The sequence below is a fragment of the Danio rerio genome, chromosome 7, assembly GCF_052040795.2.
Source record: "Danio rerio strain M-AB ecotype USA chromosome 7, GRCz13ab, whole genome shotgun sequence".
NCBI classification, from domain to species: Eukaryota; Metazoa; Chordata; class Actinopteri; order Cypriniformes; family Danionidae; genus Danio; species Danio rerio.
In genome coordinates this window covers 72,112,501-72,135,253 of record NC_141027.1, presented here as the reverse complement: position 1 = coordinate 72,135,253, position 22,753 = coordinate 72,112,501, and the positions used below count along the sequence as shown (strand labels likewise).

General features: G+C 38.8%; 1 protein-coding gene across 1 annotated transcript in view; it reads right to left on the bottom strand.

Annotated features, from left to right (window-relative positions):
• The window catches only part of tead1b (TEA domain family member 1b), a 164,853-nt gene that overhangs the window by 47,886 nt on the left and 94,214 nt on the right, over positions 1-22,753 (bottom strand). The window contains exon 4 of the mRNA NM_001435835.2: positions 598-662. Coding sequence (NP_001422764.1) covers positions 598-662 — 65 coding nt within the window. The remainder of the gene's footprint in view (positions 1-597; positions 663-22,753) is intronic.

Sequence of the window (22,753 nt, the reverse complement as noted above, 5' to 3'; positions counted from 1 at the left end):
AATAGTAATAATAATAACAAATCAAAATAATAGTCATAATAATAATAATAATAGTAGTAGTAGCAGCACTAATGATAACAATTTAGCATTCAACAAGTTTGTTAAATTCATTAATTAATTTTCGAACAATGATAATAATAATAATAAAATAATGATAACAATAATAAAAATAATAATAATAAAATAATAATAATAATAAAATAATAATAATAATAACAACAATAATAATAACGAAAATTTTGTTAATTGTATGAATAATAATAATTTATCTTTAACACTTGACAATTTGGTTAATTAATTATAAATAAATGACACATATATGTTTGTCTTAAAATTGACAAAATGTGTTTACATTAATCTAAATCAAATGGTAATAATACTTTTTAATGACATTTATGTGAATATGTTTATGTATGTGAACTGTATAATATAATGCATTATACATCACCCACCCCTACATGTGAGAATGTCTTTTTTCTGCTATATATTATGTGAGCTGTAATATTCTTCCTGCAAAAGCTCTGATAGCAGGCACATTCAACAGTACAGGCTTTTCCCTGTTTAGTGGCGTGCATGCAAGACAGCGGATTCTCTTACCTGCTTCCGTGTCCTTGTCTTCCCGGTTCTGAGTTTAATGTATCGGGCAATCAGCTCGTTTCGACCTGAAGGAAAACAAAAGATGAGAAGTGTTAATGTAAATGCTGCTCACAATACAATCAGGTCTGTTTTGACAATTGAAGATGGATTATAATATATGTAAGAACTGTCTTACTTCATGGTCATGTGTTCAATATAACTTTGCAGACGATATAAAAAAAAAAGTCTTAAAAATTTTTAGCAAAAATAAACATTTTTAAGAAATCTTTTATACCGTCTGCTATTATTATGTTGAACACATGACAATGAAGTAGTTTAAATGTTATTCTGTTTGTGGTTTTATAGCCAGGGTTGTGTGTTGGTAATCTATGCTGTGTTTGTGCTTTGTGGTTGTGTTTTGTATTTGTAATGTGTGGTGATGTTTTGTAACATTTTGTGAAGTCAATGACGAATTTCCACATGTGTGGACAATAAAGACTTCTAATCTTTGCAAACGTTTTGAGAACCATGAAACTTCCTTTTTCTGTTTTTTTACAGTTGTTTACAAGCAATTTGGAAAAAAAATATCATCCATTTAATTCATTCATCCATTTAAAGCAATGGAGGAGGTATTGAGTGATTCAACAAGAAGAGGCAATACACACAAGAAGTGCTAATAGTACAAATAAACTCTTTCGACAGGTGGTTTGTCAAGCCCACTAACCTGTGCGAAGCATACTTCAAAATTGCACATTTTAATCCCTTTCTCCACAGCTATGAAGAACTATGAAGAACAAACCTTTTCTATTTTACAAACCTGGGACCCTTTCTTTGATTACTTAGTCTCTAAGGCCGTACTCGCACTATGTACAGTTGCCTCGAACTGGGCCAAAGCACGCTAGTCCCCCTCCCGTCTCCCCCGACAGCCCGCACTCACATTACAATCGGGCATGGGCACGCTTACGTCATTGATGCTGCCCTCTTCAGTACGCGCTCTCGCTCAGCGCAGTGGAGATTTCTCTAGTTATATCGTTTCAGTCGTTTGATATGCAGTGACATGCAGTCAAATATTTCACCAAACAGTCCTTAGGGATGCGGTGACACGCAGTCAGATATTTCGCCGAACAGATCCGCCACTTTTGGCGCTCATAAACAATAATAAAGCTCTCGTACTGCAGGAATGAGGAGGTCTGCTGAAGCCGCGTAGCTGTCTTGCAGGTTTGCCTCTTTAATAAACTACGGCAGTTTGCGTTCATTGAACAGTAAGATTGATTACTAAATCCATATGAAACAGTCCCTTAAAAGTCACGTCTCGCTTTTAGTTTCGGGCTTTGGCGCGTTTTGTGAACCGTCTTTGAGCCCGATTCAGCGCACTCACACTTCTCAAACGATCCGAAAACAGACCTGGGCATGGTACGGATGGCATAGTGTGAGTAGGCCCTAAGACTAAAAGTTTGTTTGTTAAAAAAAATGTATATGTCTTTTTGCTTTTTGTAATATAATTGTGTAATTTATGTAAATTGTTTTAATTTAGTTTGTTTATTTAATTACAATCATATTTTATTTATTTATTATTATTATTTTTTTATATATATATTTTCATGTGGAGGTCAGGATTCAATTTACATGTATGATGGATTACTTAATGTAATTTTTCATGTTTTTCATGCACTAAAAATGTTCAATTAAAATATATATTTTATTCTGCATCCTGATTGGCTGTGGACCATTGTCAATCAATCTCCAGTGTGTCTCCTGTACAGCACATAATGCGTTCAGCTTGCCAAATTAACACAAATCTTCGATCGCTAGCAGTGTGAGTTCCAACATCGTAAAGCAGGTCGCACACCGAATGTGCCACGCCACGAAGCACCATGCATTTTTGAATTGTAAACATAGGTTTATATCAGGGTACGCACAGCGGCGCCACAAATTGGATGTTGTCTGCAGTGCCCAGCTATGACTCAGGGCAACGTTTATATTTCTGCTGCATCACAAAGCGCCATCGGAATATAATTAAAACTGTCATGTGACCAACGCATCCAGTGTGCGACCTCTTATAGATGGAGTCTGCTTTAGTTTTGTGAATAAACGACATTATGCTGGATGCCAACATTAGCCCCTTTCACACATACAGACCTTTCCGGAAAATTGCCGGCAATTTTCCGCAAAGGTTGTATGTGTGAACAGGTCCTTTATGAAAATACCGGTAAATTTGTTCTGGCTATTTTCTGGAAAGAGAAGTTGTAACATTACCGGCAATTTGCCGGAATGCTGCGCTGTGTGAATGCAGAAGGAAGATTCCTGTAATAGGCGCGTGCACGTCTAGATCGTGCTGACGTGAGACGTCTGCTTTAGCCAATCACAACAGTCAGACGCATTTACGTCCGCACGGTTTGTGAGGATAAAAGCCTTTGAATATTTTTCCAGACACATTTAGCTGCTAGAAGTTAGTCAGATCACATTTATATGTTCTTCTTAATGCCAACTGTGTAAATAATCATCGATGAGATGCTTATGATAAGCCGTTGTTTGTTTACGTTCGTGTGCCTGTGAAACAGCCTGTGAGCGCCAGCACACGCACATATTATGAACATCTCGACATGCGAAAGTGATCCTGAGAAAGTTGTTCACAATATTGATCATCCACAGAGTTTGTAATTTAGTCAAATGTTTACAAATACAAGCGCAGCCATTTAAAGCTCATTTGTGGTGAATGATGTCAGAATTTACCGGTATTTTGGAATGGATGTGTGAATGCTCTTTTCCGGAAAATTTCCGTAACGTCCTCGCCTGTGTGAACAGCGCTTTTTTGAATATACCGGTAAAGTCGTTCCGGAAATTTTCCGGATATTTACCGGTATCACTGTGTGAAAGGGGCTAGTATCTGCACAAGCTTTATGAACCTTTTGCTGGCATCGATGAATGTTTGCGTCTGACAACAGGTTTTAATCTTTGATTTCATTCTACAATACTGGTCTTATTTTTCTACGAATGTTTGAACTTTGAGAGTGTTTAATCAAGAGAGAAAAGTGTAAAAATGTTAATGCCTGCCTGAGAAAAGTGTATAAAGTGTGTAGTGAGGGGTTTTACAGCCTTAATACATCTATAATAACTGTAAAAAATAAAGCTGACTACAGATTTTGCCTATTGCGGGTTATTTTTATAATGCAACTCTCACAATTAACGAGGGACCACTGTATTCTAATAATATTTCAAAATCAGTATTACAAAATCGGTATCACTGGATCAGTAAAAATCAGTATTATTTATTCAGTGTTCAACCGTACAAGCTAAAGATTAACATTTTGTGGCGAGATGGATGCTCTTTAATGTTTATTTTTCTCAAGTGCCACTAGGGGGGCGCTGCTCCGACCGGTCCTTCCTATCGCTTCCAGACAATACTTCCGGGGGTCGGGAGGAAGCGGAATGTCAGGTAAACAATCGGAGATTATAAAAGAGGGAGAAAAGGCCAGAGAAGGGGCTTCTTGTTGTTTTGGTGTCGTTCCTTGTATTTGGTGGTAAGAATTGGAGAAGGAGGAGAAGAACGGTGTAAGGTGGAGAGCTTGTTGGTTTCAATGACTGTGTGAGGAAAAAAACTGAGGGGTGGAAGCAATTCGTGGACGTGGTGACCAGGCGATTTCTCTAGTATTGCGTGCAAGGGGTCTGAAATTCTGATGGGAAAAGTGGACCTGTGCAGAACGGCTTCGGTGTCCCTGGGTCAGTAACTTTTGTCCATTTGCATCCATTCATACACCCACACATTCCACACACACATTACAACGTTATCACATAGGCTTTCTTTACATTTTTTTTCCCTCTCTTGTTTCCATTCGATCAGCCACACATTATTATTGTTTGTTTGTTTGTTTTCTTTTGGGTTATCTAAACATTATTATTGAAGTGTTTGAATTGTTTGTTTGTTGATTCCTTTTGTTGCCTAAAAAGTGTTAATTTTGATTATAGATCTATGACTAAACAGTTATGAAAAGTATATTTTGATTTAGAAAACCTTTTCATTGTAATGGTTGTTAAAATATAACAGTTGATTTAATTTAAAGTGTGTGTTGGGTTATCTTTATTTTCTTCTCTTTGTGTGTATGGTGGTTGAGTGTTTGCCGCGGCTATCCAGGGTTTAAATTTAGTTTTTGGCAAGTTAATCTTGTCTGGCGCCCAAAGATTTATTAATTCTGGTAACTATTTACTTTTTTTTTTTTGTTTGAGGTCCGCTGGCAGTGGGATTAAGGGACGTGTGAAAGCCAGCTAGTGCAGTACCCACGTGGACCAGCGGTTGAGCGTTCGGCTGCGGGGGACGTGTGAAAGCCAGCTAGTGCAGTACCCACGTGGACCAGCGGTTGAGCGTTCGGCTGCGGGGCAGGAGGTCCCGTGTTCGAATCCCGCGGAGTTCAGTTTTTTGAGATTTGAATTATTATTTTTTTTTCCTTATTATAAACTGTATATAAGATTTATTTATTACAAACAACCACCGTCACAATTTTTTTAAAAATAATTTGTCTTGACCTGCAAATACATCAACTTAAAAATTGCTTACAGCAGCAAATGCTGTAAGCAAAATGATTCGCCTGTCAGATGTGGCGCACACTCTCGATTTAGCTTGTTCATAAAAAAAAAATTGTGATCTGGCGCTATATAGAAAATACAATTAACTTGACTTCAAGGGTGGCGGGGAAAGCTGTTGGGAGGGCAGGGCGCCCCCCTAATATAATGGTAAGGGAAACACTGGTGTTACACATTGTATCTCATATCATTGTAAATAATAGTTCTTTAAGAAATTCATGTGTAACTTAAACTTTCAAGAAGCTTCATGTTTTAAAAGAATAATAAAAGTCACTTCAATAATAACATGGAATTATTACTCAAATACAAAAATGAAACACTTTATAGCACAACAAATACATACAATAGTTTTGAATGCATTTTCAATTACGCTAATCAAAGAGCAAATGCACAGCCGTGCGTTTATATGCATGAGCCAAAATTTCAACAGCTTCGATTGTTCCAGCGTGTCGGCAACAAGTAACAATCTTTACTCCTGTGAATGAACAAACACGGCTAATTTAAATGAAAACTTGGCCGGGCCCGCTATTACCATGAAAATAGCCCGACAGCACTACAGCCTTTCAATTTAATCTAATTTAATCCCAATTTCTTCAAAGCCTCACGCTATGAAAAGAAACAGATCCAGACATTCATATGGTTACAGCACGCAGTGGCAGAGGAAACATATTCATTTAACACACTACTGTTCTCGCTAAATAATAATTAAAGCATGGTTTTGTAGTGATCTCCAATTAATGGCAGCTCTACACATTCTTGCGCCCTCGGCACTGCTCTAATTACTGATGCAAGGCACAATGACCCCTGCTTAGCCTTTTCATATGTTAATAACATACCGCCACCCCAAAACTATTACGCAAATTATAGGTAAGGAGCCACTCTAATTATGTGTCCAGCTGTAGCCAACGGTTGCCATAGAGCCCTCTTTTTTTTTTAAATCAGGGCTGTGTAATAAAACTAGCTTTTTAAACAGGCGACCGCACAATTGATGTAGCGACAATTTATTGTGTGTCCAACCACTTTGCTTTGGAACAACATTAAATGGTATTTACTTCCAAATATAATTTGCATAAAGTAAAACAAAATGCTGAATAGAAACACATGAAGTTCTTTTTGGGCAAAAATACAAATTTGTACATAACTATGTCCTTACAACATTCAATAAACCACCAAAACACAAGAAACATGTATATAGATATATTTAAAAAATATAATAATAATATATATATATATATATATATATATATATATATATATATATATATATATATATATATATATATATATATATATATATATATATATATATTAGGGGTGTAACGATACACTCAGCTCACGATACAATGTGTATCTTGATATAATGTTCACAATTCGATATGTATCACGATATTTGGAATAAAAATTTTAAATTAAACTGAAATGCAAATTTTACCAAGTAAACTATTTTTTATGTATTTCTTTTGTTTCAACTTGTTAAACTGAACCTTCTTTAAGAAAATAAATTAAACAGGCCTGTCTCTGGAAAATAAAACAATTTAAAAACTTCTTAAAAATATTATTGAAATGACAGAGACAAAATTAAGGAACAATTTAATTAAAGGTGCAAAAAAAAATAAGCTTTCTATTCAATTGAATTTAACAGTAAGAGCTTAAGGCTTTGCTTGGTCATTTGCGTTTTTTGTGTGTGCAAAAAAAAAATCCACATTTCCAGGTATTTAATTAATATTTAATTAAATTCATTTAGAGATATCTCTAATTACAATTGTGACTAGTCAAAACTCATTTAGAGATATCTGCAAATATTTTAAAATGGAAGTCAATGGAGGAATATGACTAGTCATAATATATTTGCAGATATCTCCAATCTGATTTCGTACTAGTACAATTGTAATTGCAGATATCTCTAATTGTCATTCTGACTAGTCGAATTATAATTATGACTAGTCAAAATATAATTAGAGATATCTCTAAATATATTTATGGATAGTCCGAACAAAGATTTAAATGCTAAAACGGCTTGCCATACGCGCGCGTCTATCATAGTCCGCCATCTGTAGTAACAGCTCACGGTCAGCTCATGTCATGTGTGATTTTGCGGCGGGAACATTAAATGAAGACTTAGAATGTTTGACCCAGTATGCGTGTCAAAAAGCGGACGAGTGAAAAGCAATGACTGTACAACCGAAATGTTGCCAGACGTCTGATTTTGAGAGGATGGGCCATCCTCTATTTCAGCTCCACTCATCTTGGTCTGCTAACATTACTGCTGCTGCAATCTGAACTCATGTGCGACAGCAGGTGGAACGTAGCTCACGTGCAAACAGCTTAACTAATAAGAGAAAACGAACGTCATATCGTAATCAAATCGTCATAACGCCACGATGCATATTTATTGCATCGCAATAAATCGTACAAGGATAAATTGTTACACCCCTAATATATATATATATATATATATATATATATATATATATATATATATATATATATATATATATATATATATATATATATATACACACACACACACACACACACACACACACACAGAATTCTCAAAATTATTATTAATGACAACACTATTACTAGGTGGAACACCTCCATTATTAATGAGAAAACTTCAAATTATTATCCCCTCTGATTTTTTAAACACATTTCTAATCATAATAGTTTTAATAACTCATTTCTAATAACTGATTTATTTTATCTTTGCCATGATGACAGTACATAATATTTGACAAAATATTTTTCAAGACACTTCTATACAGTTAAAACTGACATTTAAAGGCTTAACTAGGTTGGTTAACTAGGCAGGATAGGGTAATTAGGCAAGCTATTTTATAAGGATGGTTTGTTCTGTAGACCAGGGGTTCTCACACTTTTCAGCCCGGACCCCTAAAATAACAACACCAGTGACTCGTGACCCCCTCTATGCTCGGAGGTGGTTATAAGCATACAAATATCACACACAATAGTGCACCCACACCATTAGGAACTATATAAACAAGCTTATTGACGACACAAAAAAGTGCAACAGTCTATTTTCATAATCATTATTCATTTGTTTAATCTAACATTAATTTCACTTAATGAGAATAGTGAGCACAACGTTTATAGCATCAGATTATTTTTGGTTTCATTTTGGAGATTTGGAGCCACTTGGAGATCGTCCTCCTTGTTCAGTTGTGGCCTTTATTTTTAATGTATGTGGGTGCCATGAATGTGTCAAAGTTTAACATTGTACCTTATAATCAATCTGCTGCAACTAACACTATTGCTGTGATGTTAATCTAGCATAATAACCCCAGGGGTCTCAATCCAATGAAAAAAAAAATAATTAATTAAAGACTTTTTATTTGCATGTTTTTTATGTAACTTTAAAATATTAAGTATATATTAAATATACTATAAGTTAAAATATTTTTTTTATATTCTGCAGGTTATGGATAAAATATTATAGTTCTAATAGTTTAACAAAATACAAGAGATTTTTGGAAATCACCAAGCGACCCCCCAGGGCATCCTTTTGAGAACCACTGCTGTAGACCATCGAAAAAAGTAGCTTAAAGGGGCTTATCATTTTGACCCTAAAATGGCTTTTTTTTTTATTTTAAAACTGCTTTTCTTCTAGCTGAAATAAAACAAATAAGACTTTCTCCAGTAGAAAAAAAAACATTATCAGACATGCTGTGAAAATGTCCTTGATCTGTTAAACATCATTTGAGAAATATTTAGAAAAGAAAAAAATAAATTAATTAAAGGGTGACTAATAATTCTGACTTCAACTGTAAATAAATTAGGGATGCACCAAAATGAAAGTTCTTGGCCGAAACCAAGGCGGAAAACTGAAACAGAAATAAATTATTACAATTGCATAAATTAATATTAAAATTTTAAAGAATAAATTAAATGACAAAAATTTTCATCCTACAAAAATGATCACATTATTGCCAAAAAGTGAAAAATTGACAAAAACGTAAGCTTAAAAAAAGCTGAGTTATGATAGAAAAACGCTGCGTTGCGATTTGAAACCCATTCATTTCAATGGCTTGTATCGCATATCAAGAACATTAAGCAAAAATCGAATGTGTCTTGGGAGGTTTTAAGTATTTAAATGAAAAAAAAATGATTAAGAAAGGTTAACTTTGTCTTATCATGTTTTTTTTTATCACGACTCTAAATCAAATACAAAGAAAGAACCAAAAAATGCAGATTTTATGTCAACAAAAAACATAAAAATAACATTATTTGGTTCTTTCTTTGTATTTGATATAGAGCCATTCTCCTGTGCTTTCATCTATAAGCATGTTTCTTTCCATTACCACAAATGAAACATTTGAAATGCGCAACACAGCACATGCAAACACTTTACACTCTACAGTTTCCCCAGAACAAACACACACACACACACACACACACACACACACACACACACACACACACACACACACACACACACACACATAAACCAATGCATGTGTAAATGTAATGCTGGCGAGTGAGTGAGTTCATGTTAAGTGAACCAGAAATGATGAGGAGCAAAAAAAAAGGCAAGGTTACGTATGAACATCTCTACTCAACACGTTACTAACCAGGAAGTCGTGGTTCCAACAAAACATACTTTAAAATAAAAGGTGGGCCTGTCAATAGAAAAAAAAAAAGGTAGAATTGAGGAGGAATGGCAGCAGATGTGGGGTGACTGTCCATAGCGGAGGCTGGGCTGAGGTCTGTTGTTTGTGAAATGGGCACACACTGAGATGGCAAAGCCGCATCATCCACCTGCTGTGCGCTGGGCTCTCTGTGTTCAGGTGGGCTGGGTAATCTCCTGAGCTTCTGCTATTAGGCACACCTGTCGCGTGAAAGGGAATCTCTTTCTCACTCACCTCCTCTCCCTTTCTTACGCACCAGTCATTTTCCCTTCTGTCAGTAAAATCAGTTTTAAAACCATGGCGAATCACAGAGAATGAACAGCACCTGCTGATACCAGGCACACCTTTAGGTGCGTCTCCATTGTTGCATTCAATTTACTAACCAAATTATGCAAATGAGACAATGAAACATTCAGTATCTAGCACAATTTGTATGTAATTTTCCTCAATATTCAGTTTCGTCTCCACTGTATTTACACCTGTTATTTAGATGCATTTTCCTCAATCTGATCACAAGTGGGCGACGCTAAGTACAGGCTTAAACAGAGTCTAAAATGTTTTAATGGGTTAGTTCATGCAAAAATTATCATTTTATTACTCAAATGAGTTTCAATCCCCTGAGATGTTTATTTATCTTCAGAACAAAAATTAAAATATTTTTCATTCTGTGACTTCAGTGGTTCAACTGTTATCATATGAAGCTCCAAGAACAAATTTGCGCACCAAAAAAATTTGTAAACATTACTTTATTTGCCCTTTATTTAATTCTCTCCCAGGTAAACAACAGGCAAGTCGATGCTTAAGGGTCAGCAGTGTGACAATCAAACATCCTATTTGTCACGATCACCAGCGATCTAGTCTAGCAGATTGATGAACTACACATATACAACTTTTAACGAACTACAACTCCCATGTTGCACCTCAGACACACCAGTTCCTGATTCCCCCTGATTACACGCCAATCAGATGGACCATATAAACAGCACACACACATAAACTCTTTGCTGTGTCTTGTAAGCTGTGAGCAATTCAAAGTGTTCTCCTTGTTTAGCCTTGCGTCGTTTTATTGCCCCTTGCCTTGTTTAAAGTTTTCTTTTGTTTGCCGCCTGTCCTGACTTTTCTGCTGTTTTTCTGACTACATTTTGGATTTTATGCATGCTCCTGTTTGTCCCAGTTTTTACTTTTTCCTGCCTGACGATTCTGTTTAATATAGCTGCATGTGAATCCACACCTCTGTTGTCCCTGACTCCTTACACTATTGTCTGTAGTAAACGTGTATACATAGGCGAACTAAGTCATTTTTACAGGATTTTTCCATATAATAGTGTTCTTGAACTTTCGTGATTACAGAACTGAAGTTGCATGGAATCGTTTGAAGATGTTGTTGATTTCCTTTTTGAACTTTGAACAACTTGGGATCCTGGCTAAGAGAGCTCCAGGATTTCATCTAAAATATTATAATTTGTCTTGCAAAGATGAACAAAGATCTTGGGAGATTAGAACTGCATGAGGGTGGGAATTTTTTGGGTAAACTAATCCTTTAATTTTTTTGATCGTATCCAGAAACAGTTGAAAACACAAAGGACTTGATTAGCTTTCATAGTATTGTGTTTGAACAGCCACTAAAATCCAACTACTTTCAATCAACTAACCTAACCAGATTGATTGATTGATACGAGATGTCATGGGAAAGCACACCAAACAAGATATTCATGCTTTACTGCATTTTATCAAAACGAACTGATTATGAATAAAATATCTATCTCCATTCTTTCATCTGCTTGCTTTCCTGCTTGCCTTTGCATGAGTTCTTTCCTTCAATGGAAATGGAATGAATGAATCAATGGAAACCCTGAACACTTTAATACCAGACGGGAATGCTAGTGTGTATAGACTGACCACTTGCGATCAATACAAAAGCATGTAATAAGCATGAAAATAAGTCCATGAAAAATTCTTCAAGTCTTCAATGCATGACTGTATGACCAATAACGACTGTTTGATAAAATTCTGTTGCCTTGTCTTTTAATTTGCAGTCTGTTCAGAACGAAGTTACAGTAATTGCACACAATTATTTTGATAAATAAGTCCATATTCCAAAACAAAGTACCTTGATGTAAAAACTCTTACATTTTGGTTTTTGAGATATAGGAATTGCACTTAAAAATGGAGGCACATGAAAATGGATTAAATGATTGGCGAACTTTTGGGATGTCTAATTATTTTGATCTGCCGGCAGCTAGCTCTCTAGCAGGGCTGTGCCTGGTCAGCACATGGATGGGAGACCACATGGGAAAGCTAGGTTGCTGCCAGAAGTAGTGTTACTAGGACCAGAAGGGGGCACTCAACCTGTGGTTTGTGTGGGTCCTAACGCCCCAGTATATTTATGGGGACTCAGTCAGCGACGTCTTATGGATGAGACATTACACCGATATCCTGACTCTCTGTGGTCATTAAAAATCCCAGGGTGTTCTTCGAAAAAGAGTAGGGGTTTTACCCTGACATCCTGGCCAAATTTGCCCACTGGCCTCTGTTCATCATGGTCCCCTAACCATCTCCATACCATAATTGGCTTCATCACTCTGGCTCCTCTCCACCAATCAGCTGGTGTGTGGTGTGCGGTCTGGCTCAATATGGCTGCCGTTGCATCGTTCAAGTGAATGCTGCACACTGGTGGTGGATGAGAAGATTCTTCTCCCCAAATAATGTGTAAAGCACTTTAAGAGCCCAGAAAAGCACTATATCAATGTAAAGAATAGTTATCTTTAATATAACCACACATTAAAAAAAGAAACACTACAATGAGGTCTATAATGTTCTTTTAGCATTTTCAATTTGACTTCATCTATGAAGTCATCAGCAATGCCCAACTGTCCACACAAGTCCATAAAAATGGTAATTGCACTGTATATTTTAAAGACCAAACTCTGAAAGTACCCATGTGCACATGTGGCCAGCAATAAGTGAGAGGTCTTCATTAAAAACAGCCTTCCTAACAAGTGTGCACAACTCCACAACACAGCCAGAAGCCAATAAGTCTGCACCTCCAACATGTCTGTGCGGGCTGAATGAAGGGCCAGCTCTTTCTCCTTCTTCACGTGGGACATTCTGTTAAGGCTATAACAACGGTGAGAGATCATGTGACCTCCAGGACAAATAAATAGCATCTGGGGATTTTCAGCTCCGGCCCACCTCCCCAGCATGCCAACACTGTAATCTCTCCCAGATGAAGCCAGGGCCTAGCCACTTTCAATAATTCACACACTGTGTACACATAACATGACAATAAGGGCATTCATGCAGACGCCTGATTCCTAGATCAAAGCTCACAAACGGCCAGCTGTAAGCATGCTTACTGCTGAATAATTCATTCTTTTCACCGCCTTGAAAAAAACCCTGCTCAGCGGGACTTGGCCAGCACGCTTTCTTTCCTGTGTTTGCCGTGCAAAACAACGTTGGCAGAGAGAAACTGAATCACAAAAAAAAAAAAAAAAAGAGGGAAAGGACACACTGGAGATCTTGAAAGCCCAGGAAACAAGCTGCCCCTGTGACATTATAAAGAGAAATATATATTTAAAAGTAATACATGTTACAGGTTTATTTTAAGAGTGTGAACAGGTGACTTGTGTGTGGAAGGTCTTTGCAACACTGATTCTGGATTTGAAGACAATTCTAATGAATTTTATTTTGTGTATTAAAGTTTCAACACACTACTACAAATGTGGTTGATTATCTAGAGAGGTGAACCTACATTGGTCTCATGGTTTGGTTTAATTAAGATTATCATGTTATCACCCTGCTGAAAAATCCAGCTTAAACCAGCCTAGGCTGGTTGGCTGGTTTTAGCTGGTCGACCAGGCTGGTTTTAGAGGGGTTTTGGCCACTTCCAGGCTGGTTTCCAGCCATTTCAAGCCTGGTCTTAGCTGGTCAGCCTGGGAGATGACCAGCTAAAACCAGCTTGACCAGCCTAGCCAAGCTGGGAGTCCAGCCAAAACCAGCTATATCCAGCTTAAACCAGGCTGGTCAAGCTGGTTTTAGCTGGATTTTGCTGGTCATTTTCCAGCCTGACCAGCTAAGACCAGGCTGGAAATGGCTGGAAACCAGCCTGGAAATGGCCAAAACCCCTCTAAAACCAGGCTGGTCGACCAGCTAAAACCAGCCAACCAGCCTAGGCTGGTTTCAGCTGGATTTTTCAGCAGGGCAATCCTGTTCAATTCAATTTAATTCATCTTTTTTGTTTCTATAGCGCTTTTACAATGTAGATTGGTCAAAGCAGCTTAACACGGGAGTAAATTGAGGCTGTGTCAGTCCAGATGATTCAAAGTTGAATTTTAGTTTAGTTAATTTCAGTGTGCACAGTTTTCCCTGCTAAAAGTCCAAACACTGAAGAGCAAATCCATTGATGCCCAGCTCCACAAGTCCAAAAACCAATCAAGCCAGTGGCATCAGTGGCAAGGAACAGAACTTGACCATTTGACGAAAAAACCTTGCGAGAAACCAGGTTCAGTTGGGCACGACTATTGCTCCTCTGGCCAAACTTCTTGTGCAGAGCTGCAGTCTAGGCATTGGAGGTTTTAGAACGCTGGACGTCTATCGTGGAGAACACAGGTATGTACACAGGTGTCTAGGCTGGCTTCTTCGATATCATGACGCATTGACAATGCACTTAATTTTCAATTTGACTTCACTTGCTCACAACGTTGTCATTAAATGCAAGCAGTCAGAGAGTGGAGAGCTGGAGCTTTTTAATATGTAGATCTTGGATTGTACTGTACCTTCAGTGTCATGTCTCTTTGTGCCATGGTATGCTAGTGCCACAGTATCTTACTCATGCATACATCCCTAGCAACAGTATGTCTGAAAACCATCAGAACATCATAACTGGTTATGTTCTGTTATTAAACCGTTACCAAATCGTCCTCATCTGGATCTCAGTGCACTGTACAAATGATTCATTTTGACACAATCCTGAAATAACCAGTCTAATCTCACGAGGAAATGTAACTATTTTATGTTTTGTTAGTTAAGCGGTTCAGTCATTCGAAAATTAAACATTTTTTAAAAGGAAGTGTGACACCAAACCTCACCCCTAAACCCAATCATCATCAGGGGATAAGGGTGTCACGATCCTCCAAATCCTCGATTCAATTACATTTTTGATTCTAAAGGCACGATTCGATTCAATTTTCGATTATGAATAATTAATTAATGACCAATTAATTATTTGTAGCCTACCGTTTAAACTACCTGACCTGCATGGTCTTTGTTTTACCCATAAACAAATCATACAGTAAATGATTAAAGGCAAGATACACACATAATTACCACCTGTCAATCACTTTTTCTGCGGGACTCGTGAATAGGCAGTGATCTGTGTCGTTATAATGGCGTCGGTAGACGCACAACCAACAGGAACCAGCCAACAGTATCTGAGGTGTTCGCTAAAATGACTAAGTACAAGTGAGTGAAAGATTGAAGCAGTCCTCTGACTGCCTGGACCTGCTGTCTCGAGCGCATGGCTGTGTGTGCGTCTGTGTCTGTGTGTGTGGTCACGTGATGTGCATTTTCAGAGGTAGTGAGGAAGGAGGGCTGCTCAGAAATGCTACACGCCACTGTGGATGTCAAATCGTTGTCGTTCTAAAATGCCATTTAAAAACAAAGACAGTGTAAACAGGGCCTGAGTGTGTACTTTTCGCGAGCGGATTTGCAACGGAGGCGGAGGAAGGATCGCGATGCCGGTGTTGTCTATCGGACGAACCGTACGTAATACGTACATAGCAGAGCTTGCAAAACTGTGTTTTTTTTGTCGACAACACGAACGTTGTCAACATAACTCACTGGAAATCCAAAATGCTTAAACACCGGCGACTTCATTGAAAGAGGAGAGGGTTTAAGTTCTGTCGACGGGTCTCCTGCTTCTGCAGTTTAACAAGCACTTCAACTAGCCTGTTTTTTTCCCGATTGGCAAGCCAAGCTGACGTGACATGGGGGCGTGGCAGCATCGACGATTCTATTTTTTGATTCGATAATCGAAATTGAGCATAAATTTTGATCGATTTCGATTAAAAAGGGATAAGCAAATCGTACTAAATTGTATGAATGAGATTGTACGAATTCATACAAATTAGCCACTAAATCCAAAAGTTGAAATAGTATTTGAAATAACTCAATTATAAAGCAGTTAATCTAGCATACTTTGTGTGAAAATACCAAAAGGAATTCTCTAAATTCTCATTTTGTGGTGGATATTAAAGGCATATTCATCAGTGGGAAGGATGACACGAGCAAGAGGTAGGATCGAGGAGGATGTGGACTCTTGAAAGAGTTCTTCAGTCGTCAGTCAAAACAGCAGGCAAAGCATTAGGTATTTATGGCATGACTAAAAAGCAGAAGAAGAAGCGTAGGAAAAAGCTTCCCTTAATTTCAAAGACACCAGAGTCCATATCAATAGCTTCTAAAACAGCATAAGCCACTCAGTGGGGCCTGCCGGCACCCCTCTTTCGACAGTTGTCCCCCAACTGACTCTTCATTCAATTAGGAATGCATCTCCGCCCTTTTGGCCAACTCCCTCAGAGGAAAGAGGAGAGGACTCCCTACCGAGAGCTGTCAGCACTCCCAACCCAATTTAGACACTAACTCGTCCTCCCCTGCTTAGACTTCACTGATATGCACCGACAGGCCCTTCTATGCTTTCTCTGAATAGGGTGTGTCTTTGATAATTGCGCACTCCGGAGCTAAAGTGTGACTGTAGCTGGACGTAAGCTAAGCCGGAGAACAATTACCAATCTTTGCACAAGTGTTCACCCTCTCATTACATTCGTCCATCCCTTGATTCCCTTGAACTTCTGAAGTTTACACAGCTGCTGTGTTGGGCGCTTTTCCCCCCTGAAGACCCCCTGCTGTGGCCCACTTTACCGCACATTCACTCTCACCTCACAACGCTGCATCACAGTTCTTTAATTTGGATGAGGTTTCATTACCTCAACCTCAAACGGCCCAGCACGGCAAGTGTTTTCTCAGTGTTTTATAGCTGTTTCTTAAAGTTGACATGTGGACTTCTAAATTACTAATCACCATTAATGTGTCAATACTCATTATCTTTACTTGTTTCCTCATTAATGATAAAATCTTGCAGTGTTTCCTCTCTAGTGTCTAGAGAAGTAGTCTGGTAATACGTTCTGCTGAACAAATCGGTTAGGTATGAGCTGGGATCCATTTAACAAAACTCTCAGTAGCCAACTTAAAGTCACAAGTTTCATTCTTACTAATATAGTTCAGCTAACCAAAGGTCTAGACAACACAGGCTCATTCTGAAAACGTTGTCCCATGGACATTTCTGGAGACCGCGAATTATGTAGCCGGAGGTACATATGGCTTCATTTCTTTTTTTTTTTTTAAATAAACGCTACGGGGTGGTATGACGCCCTTTCTTTTCGCGCTTACCAGCTGACCGCTTACCTCCATGTGGAGGACTTTCCCACTGCAACCAGTTCGTCCTGTTAGCTCGTCGTGTACGTCAGCGGACTTAAGACGCAGAGAGGAGTTGACCATGACGACGACGCGATTCAAGTCAGGGGAAGAGCGGTTCTAGAAATCAGGTAAGACAAAAACAGAATCCAAAAAATAAAGTGAAAACAGGGTGAGAATGTGGTAAAATCTGGAAACATGGTAAAAATCAGACAAGGGCTTTTCTTTTTCTGGACGGCTTTTGTAAACAATTGGTTGGGTTTAGGGGATGTTAAAGGGGTGGGCGGGTCAATCGATAAAGTTGTTTGGGTTTAGGGAAGGAGGAGGGTGGGTCAGTCGATTGGATTGGTCGACCGGCCAGTCAGTCAGACAGACAGACAGTCGGTCGACAGTAGCCTCTGGTGGGTTAACGTGAGAACAGCAGGCGCAAACAGCACTCGCGAGAGAAATTTGAGATATGAAAAAGCGCCTCTTGCGGATTCACAAAAACAAAAATTGCAAAAATATGTCTCCAGAAACGTCCAAAGGACTATGTTTTTAGAATGAGCCTGGGTTGGGTCTAGAGGTGTAGTTCCAACCACACAAGATTGCAATGCTTTTGGCGAATGTTTGTTGGAAATATGGATTCCGGAAACACCAAACCTATATTAGTAACGACAGAACTTGCAATCTTAGTTGACTAACAATGATTTTGGGAAATACACTTCTAATTGCAGCAGGGAAGCCGGAGCAGGAAAGCCAGAGCCGGGAACACTTCCCAAAAGACATTATAAATTGAACGCCATCTACGCTTACGTTAGTCTGTTTTTCATTATCCCAAGGTCTCCATAATCCTAGACCAGGCCGTATCCTGAGCAGATTCTATGGCATTCATTGAGGAGACTGATTCTTGAAAGGCTCCATTGACACACGAGTCTCGCATTGATCCTGAAGAGCCAGCCTGTACACCCGTCAGTGACCTACTTACACACATATGCAGTTTCTCCATGATGGATGTCCAGCGTTCTCCAGCCTTAGGTGCCTAGACTGCAGATCTGCACAGGAAGTTTGGCCAGAGGAGAAATGGTCATTCCCAACTGAGGCTGGTTTCTGTCAAGGTTTTTTTCCTTCACTTTCGTCAATTTTGTTCCTCGACACTGTCACAACTGGCTTGCTTGGTCCAGTAATCTAAACTTAAACTCAATACTAAAGCAATACTAGTTGACTAATAATGTTTTTGGTAAACTGCATTTCTGGTTGGTCCAGCAGTCTAAGACCACACCAGAATATCAAAATTGTCCCAAGAAATCTGTTCGCACACCTTAAGCAGGTAGCAGCCTTCACAACATTCAATAACTTGATCTGCTTAACTATTGGCTGGTTAGAGCACTCAGGTTAAGCTGTTTAGATACTAAAACGCATTACTTGGAATAGTAATGAACAAGCTGGTATGTCTTATTCTTTCAAAATGGTAATGCGACATAGCTATTTTTAACAGGGAAAAAGAAAGAGAATCCAAAGTTTGTTTGAGTCTCTAATTAACTGAAAAATCATTTGATGGATCTGTTCTCAACCTAGTAGGCCATATTGATCAAGCTGGTTATAGCTGGCACCATTGGAATAACATGAAATAAGTTATCAGGGCCTCAAAAAAACGAGCCTGACTACCTTAATCTGTTTTTTTTAGCAACACGTGGCAATGTCCTCCTTACAGGTCGAACTGGGATGTAACCATCAGAACCAGCCCTTCCATTAGCATCCTCTCAACCCCTCACAGACAGCACTCCACAGGAGCCAAAGAGCCTCTACAGCAGGAGTGTGTTATATCATTTAAAAAGACAGCATAAAATTGCCATTGATTCCACACCGAGGGGGTGAAGCAAATAAAGCCCCATCATCCTTCCTGCCAGCATGTCATAGCAAAGATGATTTAATCAAAGCAAAATCCTGCAGCTCGGCTCAGACCCCATGCCATAAACATTGTCCTCATTTATGGTTATAGCATATTAAAGCCTTTTAATGGCTTTGGTTATGTTCTTTGATTGCTAAAAACACATCACAGTTATTTTTTTGTTCTCAAAGCTTTTTAAAGGACTCATTTCCCGTTGCACCACATTTGTTTAACACAGGCCTAACCGCACTCGCATCTGGCCGGCTGGACAAAGATGATGTCAGTGGATACTGGATCATGGCCATGCAGTCAGTAAGCAATGAGAGAGTTCTCACATAAAGTCTCACTTGGATTGCTTCACCCCATACAAATCTAGTGTTAATCCTTAATAGGCCATAAGCTGAATCTGTCAGTTGCCACAGCAGAAAGGAACTAAGGTTTGACCATTCTAAGAATTCAATTCCAATAAAACACACTATATTGCTGCTGCTGTACTTCAGAACAAATTACTTTTACAGTTGGGTGATGACAACAAATCTCCTGTCAATTAAAATAACCAAGACATGTGGGTTTATACTAGTATATTTTATTGCACGGCTGTCTTAAATACTTGATTCTGATTGGTCAGTCGCAACATTCCAAGGTATGTTATTCCCAAAATAACAACCGCTGAAGCTAATAACACAAGTTACAAGTTGATAACCCAATCTGGCATCTTTTTAATAATCTTGATCGTCAGTGAATATGTTCACATCAACATAAAATAACTGGCCACTTTATTAGGTACACCTATCCAACTGCTGATTAAAGCAAATTCCTAATCTGACAATCACATGGCAGCAACTCAATGCATTTAGACATGGTCAAGACGGTCTGCGACAGTTCAACCTAAGCATCAGAATGACAGAATTTTTGTGTCTGATTTTGTGTTAGTTTCGTGGTAATTAGCTATATAATAAGCAGGGTAAAGTACATCCAGGCGGTTGTTTTTACAGAATAAACCCCTTCAGTCTAATACAACAGTCCTTTGCTTCATGTCAGGCTGCTGATGAGCCTGTCGGACATCCTATATCTTTGGGTAGAGCAATTGAAGAATGTATTGTGTGTCTTGGTTGCTTGGAGTCGGGATAGTGTAGTACTTCTACTGTCATTCTGGACAATCTAATACAAAAGCATAATTTTTGGAGGGCTCTGATATTCTCCCAGTGAGACCTGTGGAGACAGCAGCCCTTCTCCTGTGTGCGGTACAAGACACAATGCCCCTGCTTCCCTGTCACGCGTGATAGATGACTTGAGGGTCTCCGGCTTCTATTAGCATCACAATAGACTAAACCAACAATATGGAGGCATTCACTCCGAGGGTCCCTGGCTCGACTGGGCTGGGGGAAGGGCCAGAGCAGGGCAAAGAGAAGCAGGCAGGAAGCCTTTTACTCCCAAGAACAACAGCATTCAAGGAGCATTGCCCGCTATGAGGGGAACCCACACAGACAGGAGACAAAGAGTGAGATTTGTGCCTTGGAAGTTGAGCAGGTGACACAGAGCTACAAGTGTGCAAAATGAGGCACAAAAAGGATGAGGTTCACTTAAAAGTTTCTTCAGCAAAGCTAAACAACTTCCGGAAGGTGCATGTTTATAATTAAACTATAATAAAGATTGGATTAGATTTAATTTAATTTTATCATCATTACAAATGTACAAGTACAAGGTAAGCAAATGCAGTTTAGGTCAAACCAGGAGTGCAATAGTAGCAAGTGCAGGATATAGGTATAAGTGCAATTAGAGAAAACTATTGAGTAATGTTTGGGACAGAATGGTGTAACAGTGTGTAGCACGGTCGTCTTACAGCATGAAGGTCACTGGTTCGAACCCCAGCTGAGTAAATTGGCATTTCTGTGTGGAGTTTGCATGTGAGCTGACCAAGACGATGAGAATTGAGTCCGGCAAAGAAAAGTTCCAGAAAGTGGATAAGATAAAAACAGATGTCAAAAAATAAAATAAGCGAAAATAACAGGGTGAGAATGTGGTAAAAATGGAAAAGGTGGTAAAAATCAGACGAAGGATTTTTTTTCTGGATTGCTTTTTAAAACTGTCGGTTGGGTTGAGGGAAGTGGGTGGGTGGGTCAATCAGTGTTTTTAAAATCACTATTGGTTGGGTTTAGAGAAGGAGAAGGGCGGGTCAGTAGATTGGTCAGTCAGCCAACAGCGGGCTCTGGTAGATTTACCGAGAACAGCAGGCGCAAATGGCAATCGTGAGAGAAATTTTAAATCTCAAAAAATACAGCTGCCTCTGGTTGATTTGCAAAAACAAAAACGGGAAAAAATGTAGCTCCTGGGATGTATTTGGTGCTGTACAGAAATCTAGATATATAGGTACGTTTTCAGAATGAGCCTGGGTTGCAGATTTCATCTAATATATTTTATTTTGTGTTCTGAAGATGAACGAAGGTCTCAGGAGATTGGATCTACAGGAGTAATTAACATTCATTCATTCATTTTTTCTTCAACTTAGTCTTGAGTCCTCATTTCAGAGGTCACCACAGCGGAACAAAAAGCGCTAACTATTCCAGCATATGTTTTATGCTCCAGATGCCCCTGCAGCCACAACCAAGTACTGGGAAGCACCCATACACACATAAACTATGGCTAATTTAGTTCATTCAATTCACCTATACAGAATGTCTTTGGACTATACCTGCCAACATTTGTCTCTGAAAATCCTGGAGACCATGGGAAGGGGGAGAGGGTGTTTAAGGGTGAGGTCTCTGAATAACACTGTTGAGAACCAGGATAGGAAAGCAACTGTACTGTGGTGTTAGCTCTTCAGTGTTTGGACTCTCAGTAATGATTTCAAACCACACTGAACTGAGCTAAACTGAACTGAACTTAAACACTAAAAACTGAACCACCCTGATCCAGTTACTATGACCATTTATGTGAAGCTGCTTTGACACAATCTACATTGTAAAAGCGCTATACAAATAAAGCTGAATTGAATTGAATTGTTAGTAACTGTATTATGCTCTGGGATTTGGGCGGGTGCTGCGATGGGATACTGTACCAAAGTTGGCGACCCGGGGGTGTTACAGACTGTACTAAAAAGGTGATTGGGAGAAGGGGAGGGGGTGAAATTACGGGAGTTTTCCGGGGAGAAATAACAAAATGGGAGGGTTGCGGGAGATTGGTCTGAAATACGGGAGACTCCCAGGAAAAACGGTAGTGTTGGCAGGTACACGTTGGAGGAAACCGTAGCACCTGGAGGAAACCCACGCCAACACAAAGAGAACATGTAATTTCACACAGAAATGCCAACCGGCCCAGCCGGGACTCAAACCAGCAACCTTCTTGCTGTGAGACGACAGTGCTAACCACTGAGCCACGGTGCAATATTAACAATATTATTACAATTTTTGGATCAACTAAATTTTTTACTTATAGCTGCTAAATTCCAGCTTGAAAAATGGTTTAAAAATATCTAACTCAGCGAACCAGCTGCTTGTTTCTATACGGTTGTGTTTCCCTATTACAAAGCCTCTGGCTTTAATGGGAAGAGTCATAAGATAAACAACAACAGCTTTAACTTCAAATGTTTTCACTGGCATCATGGCTTCACAAA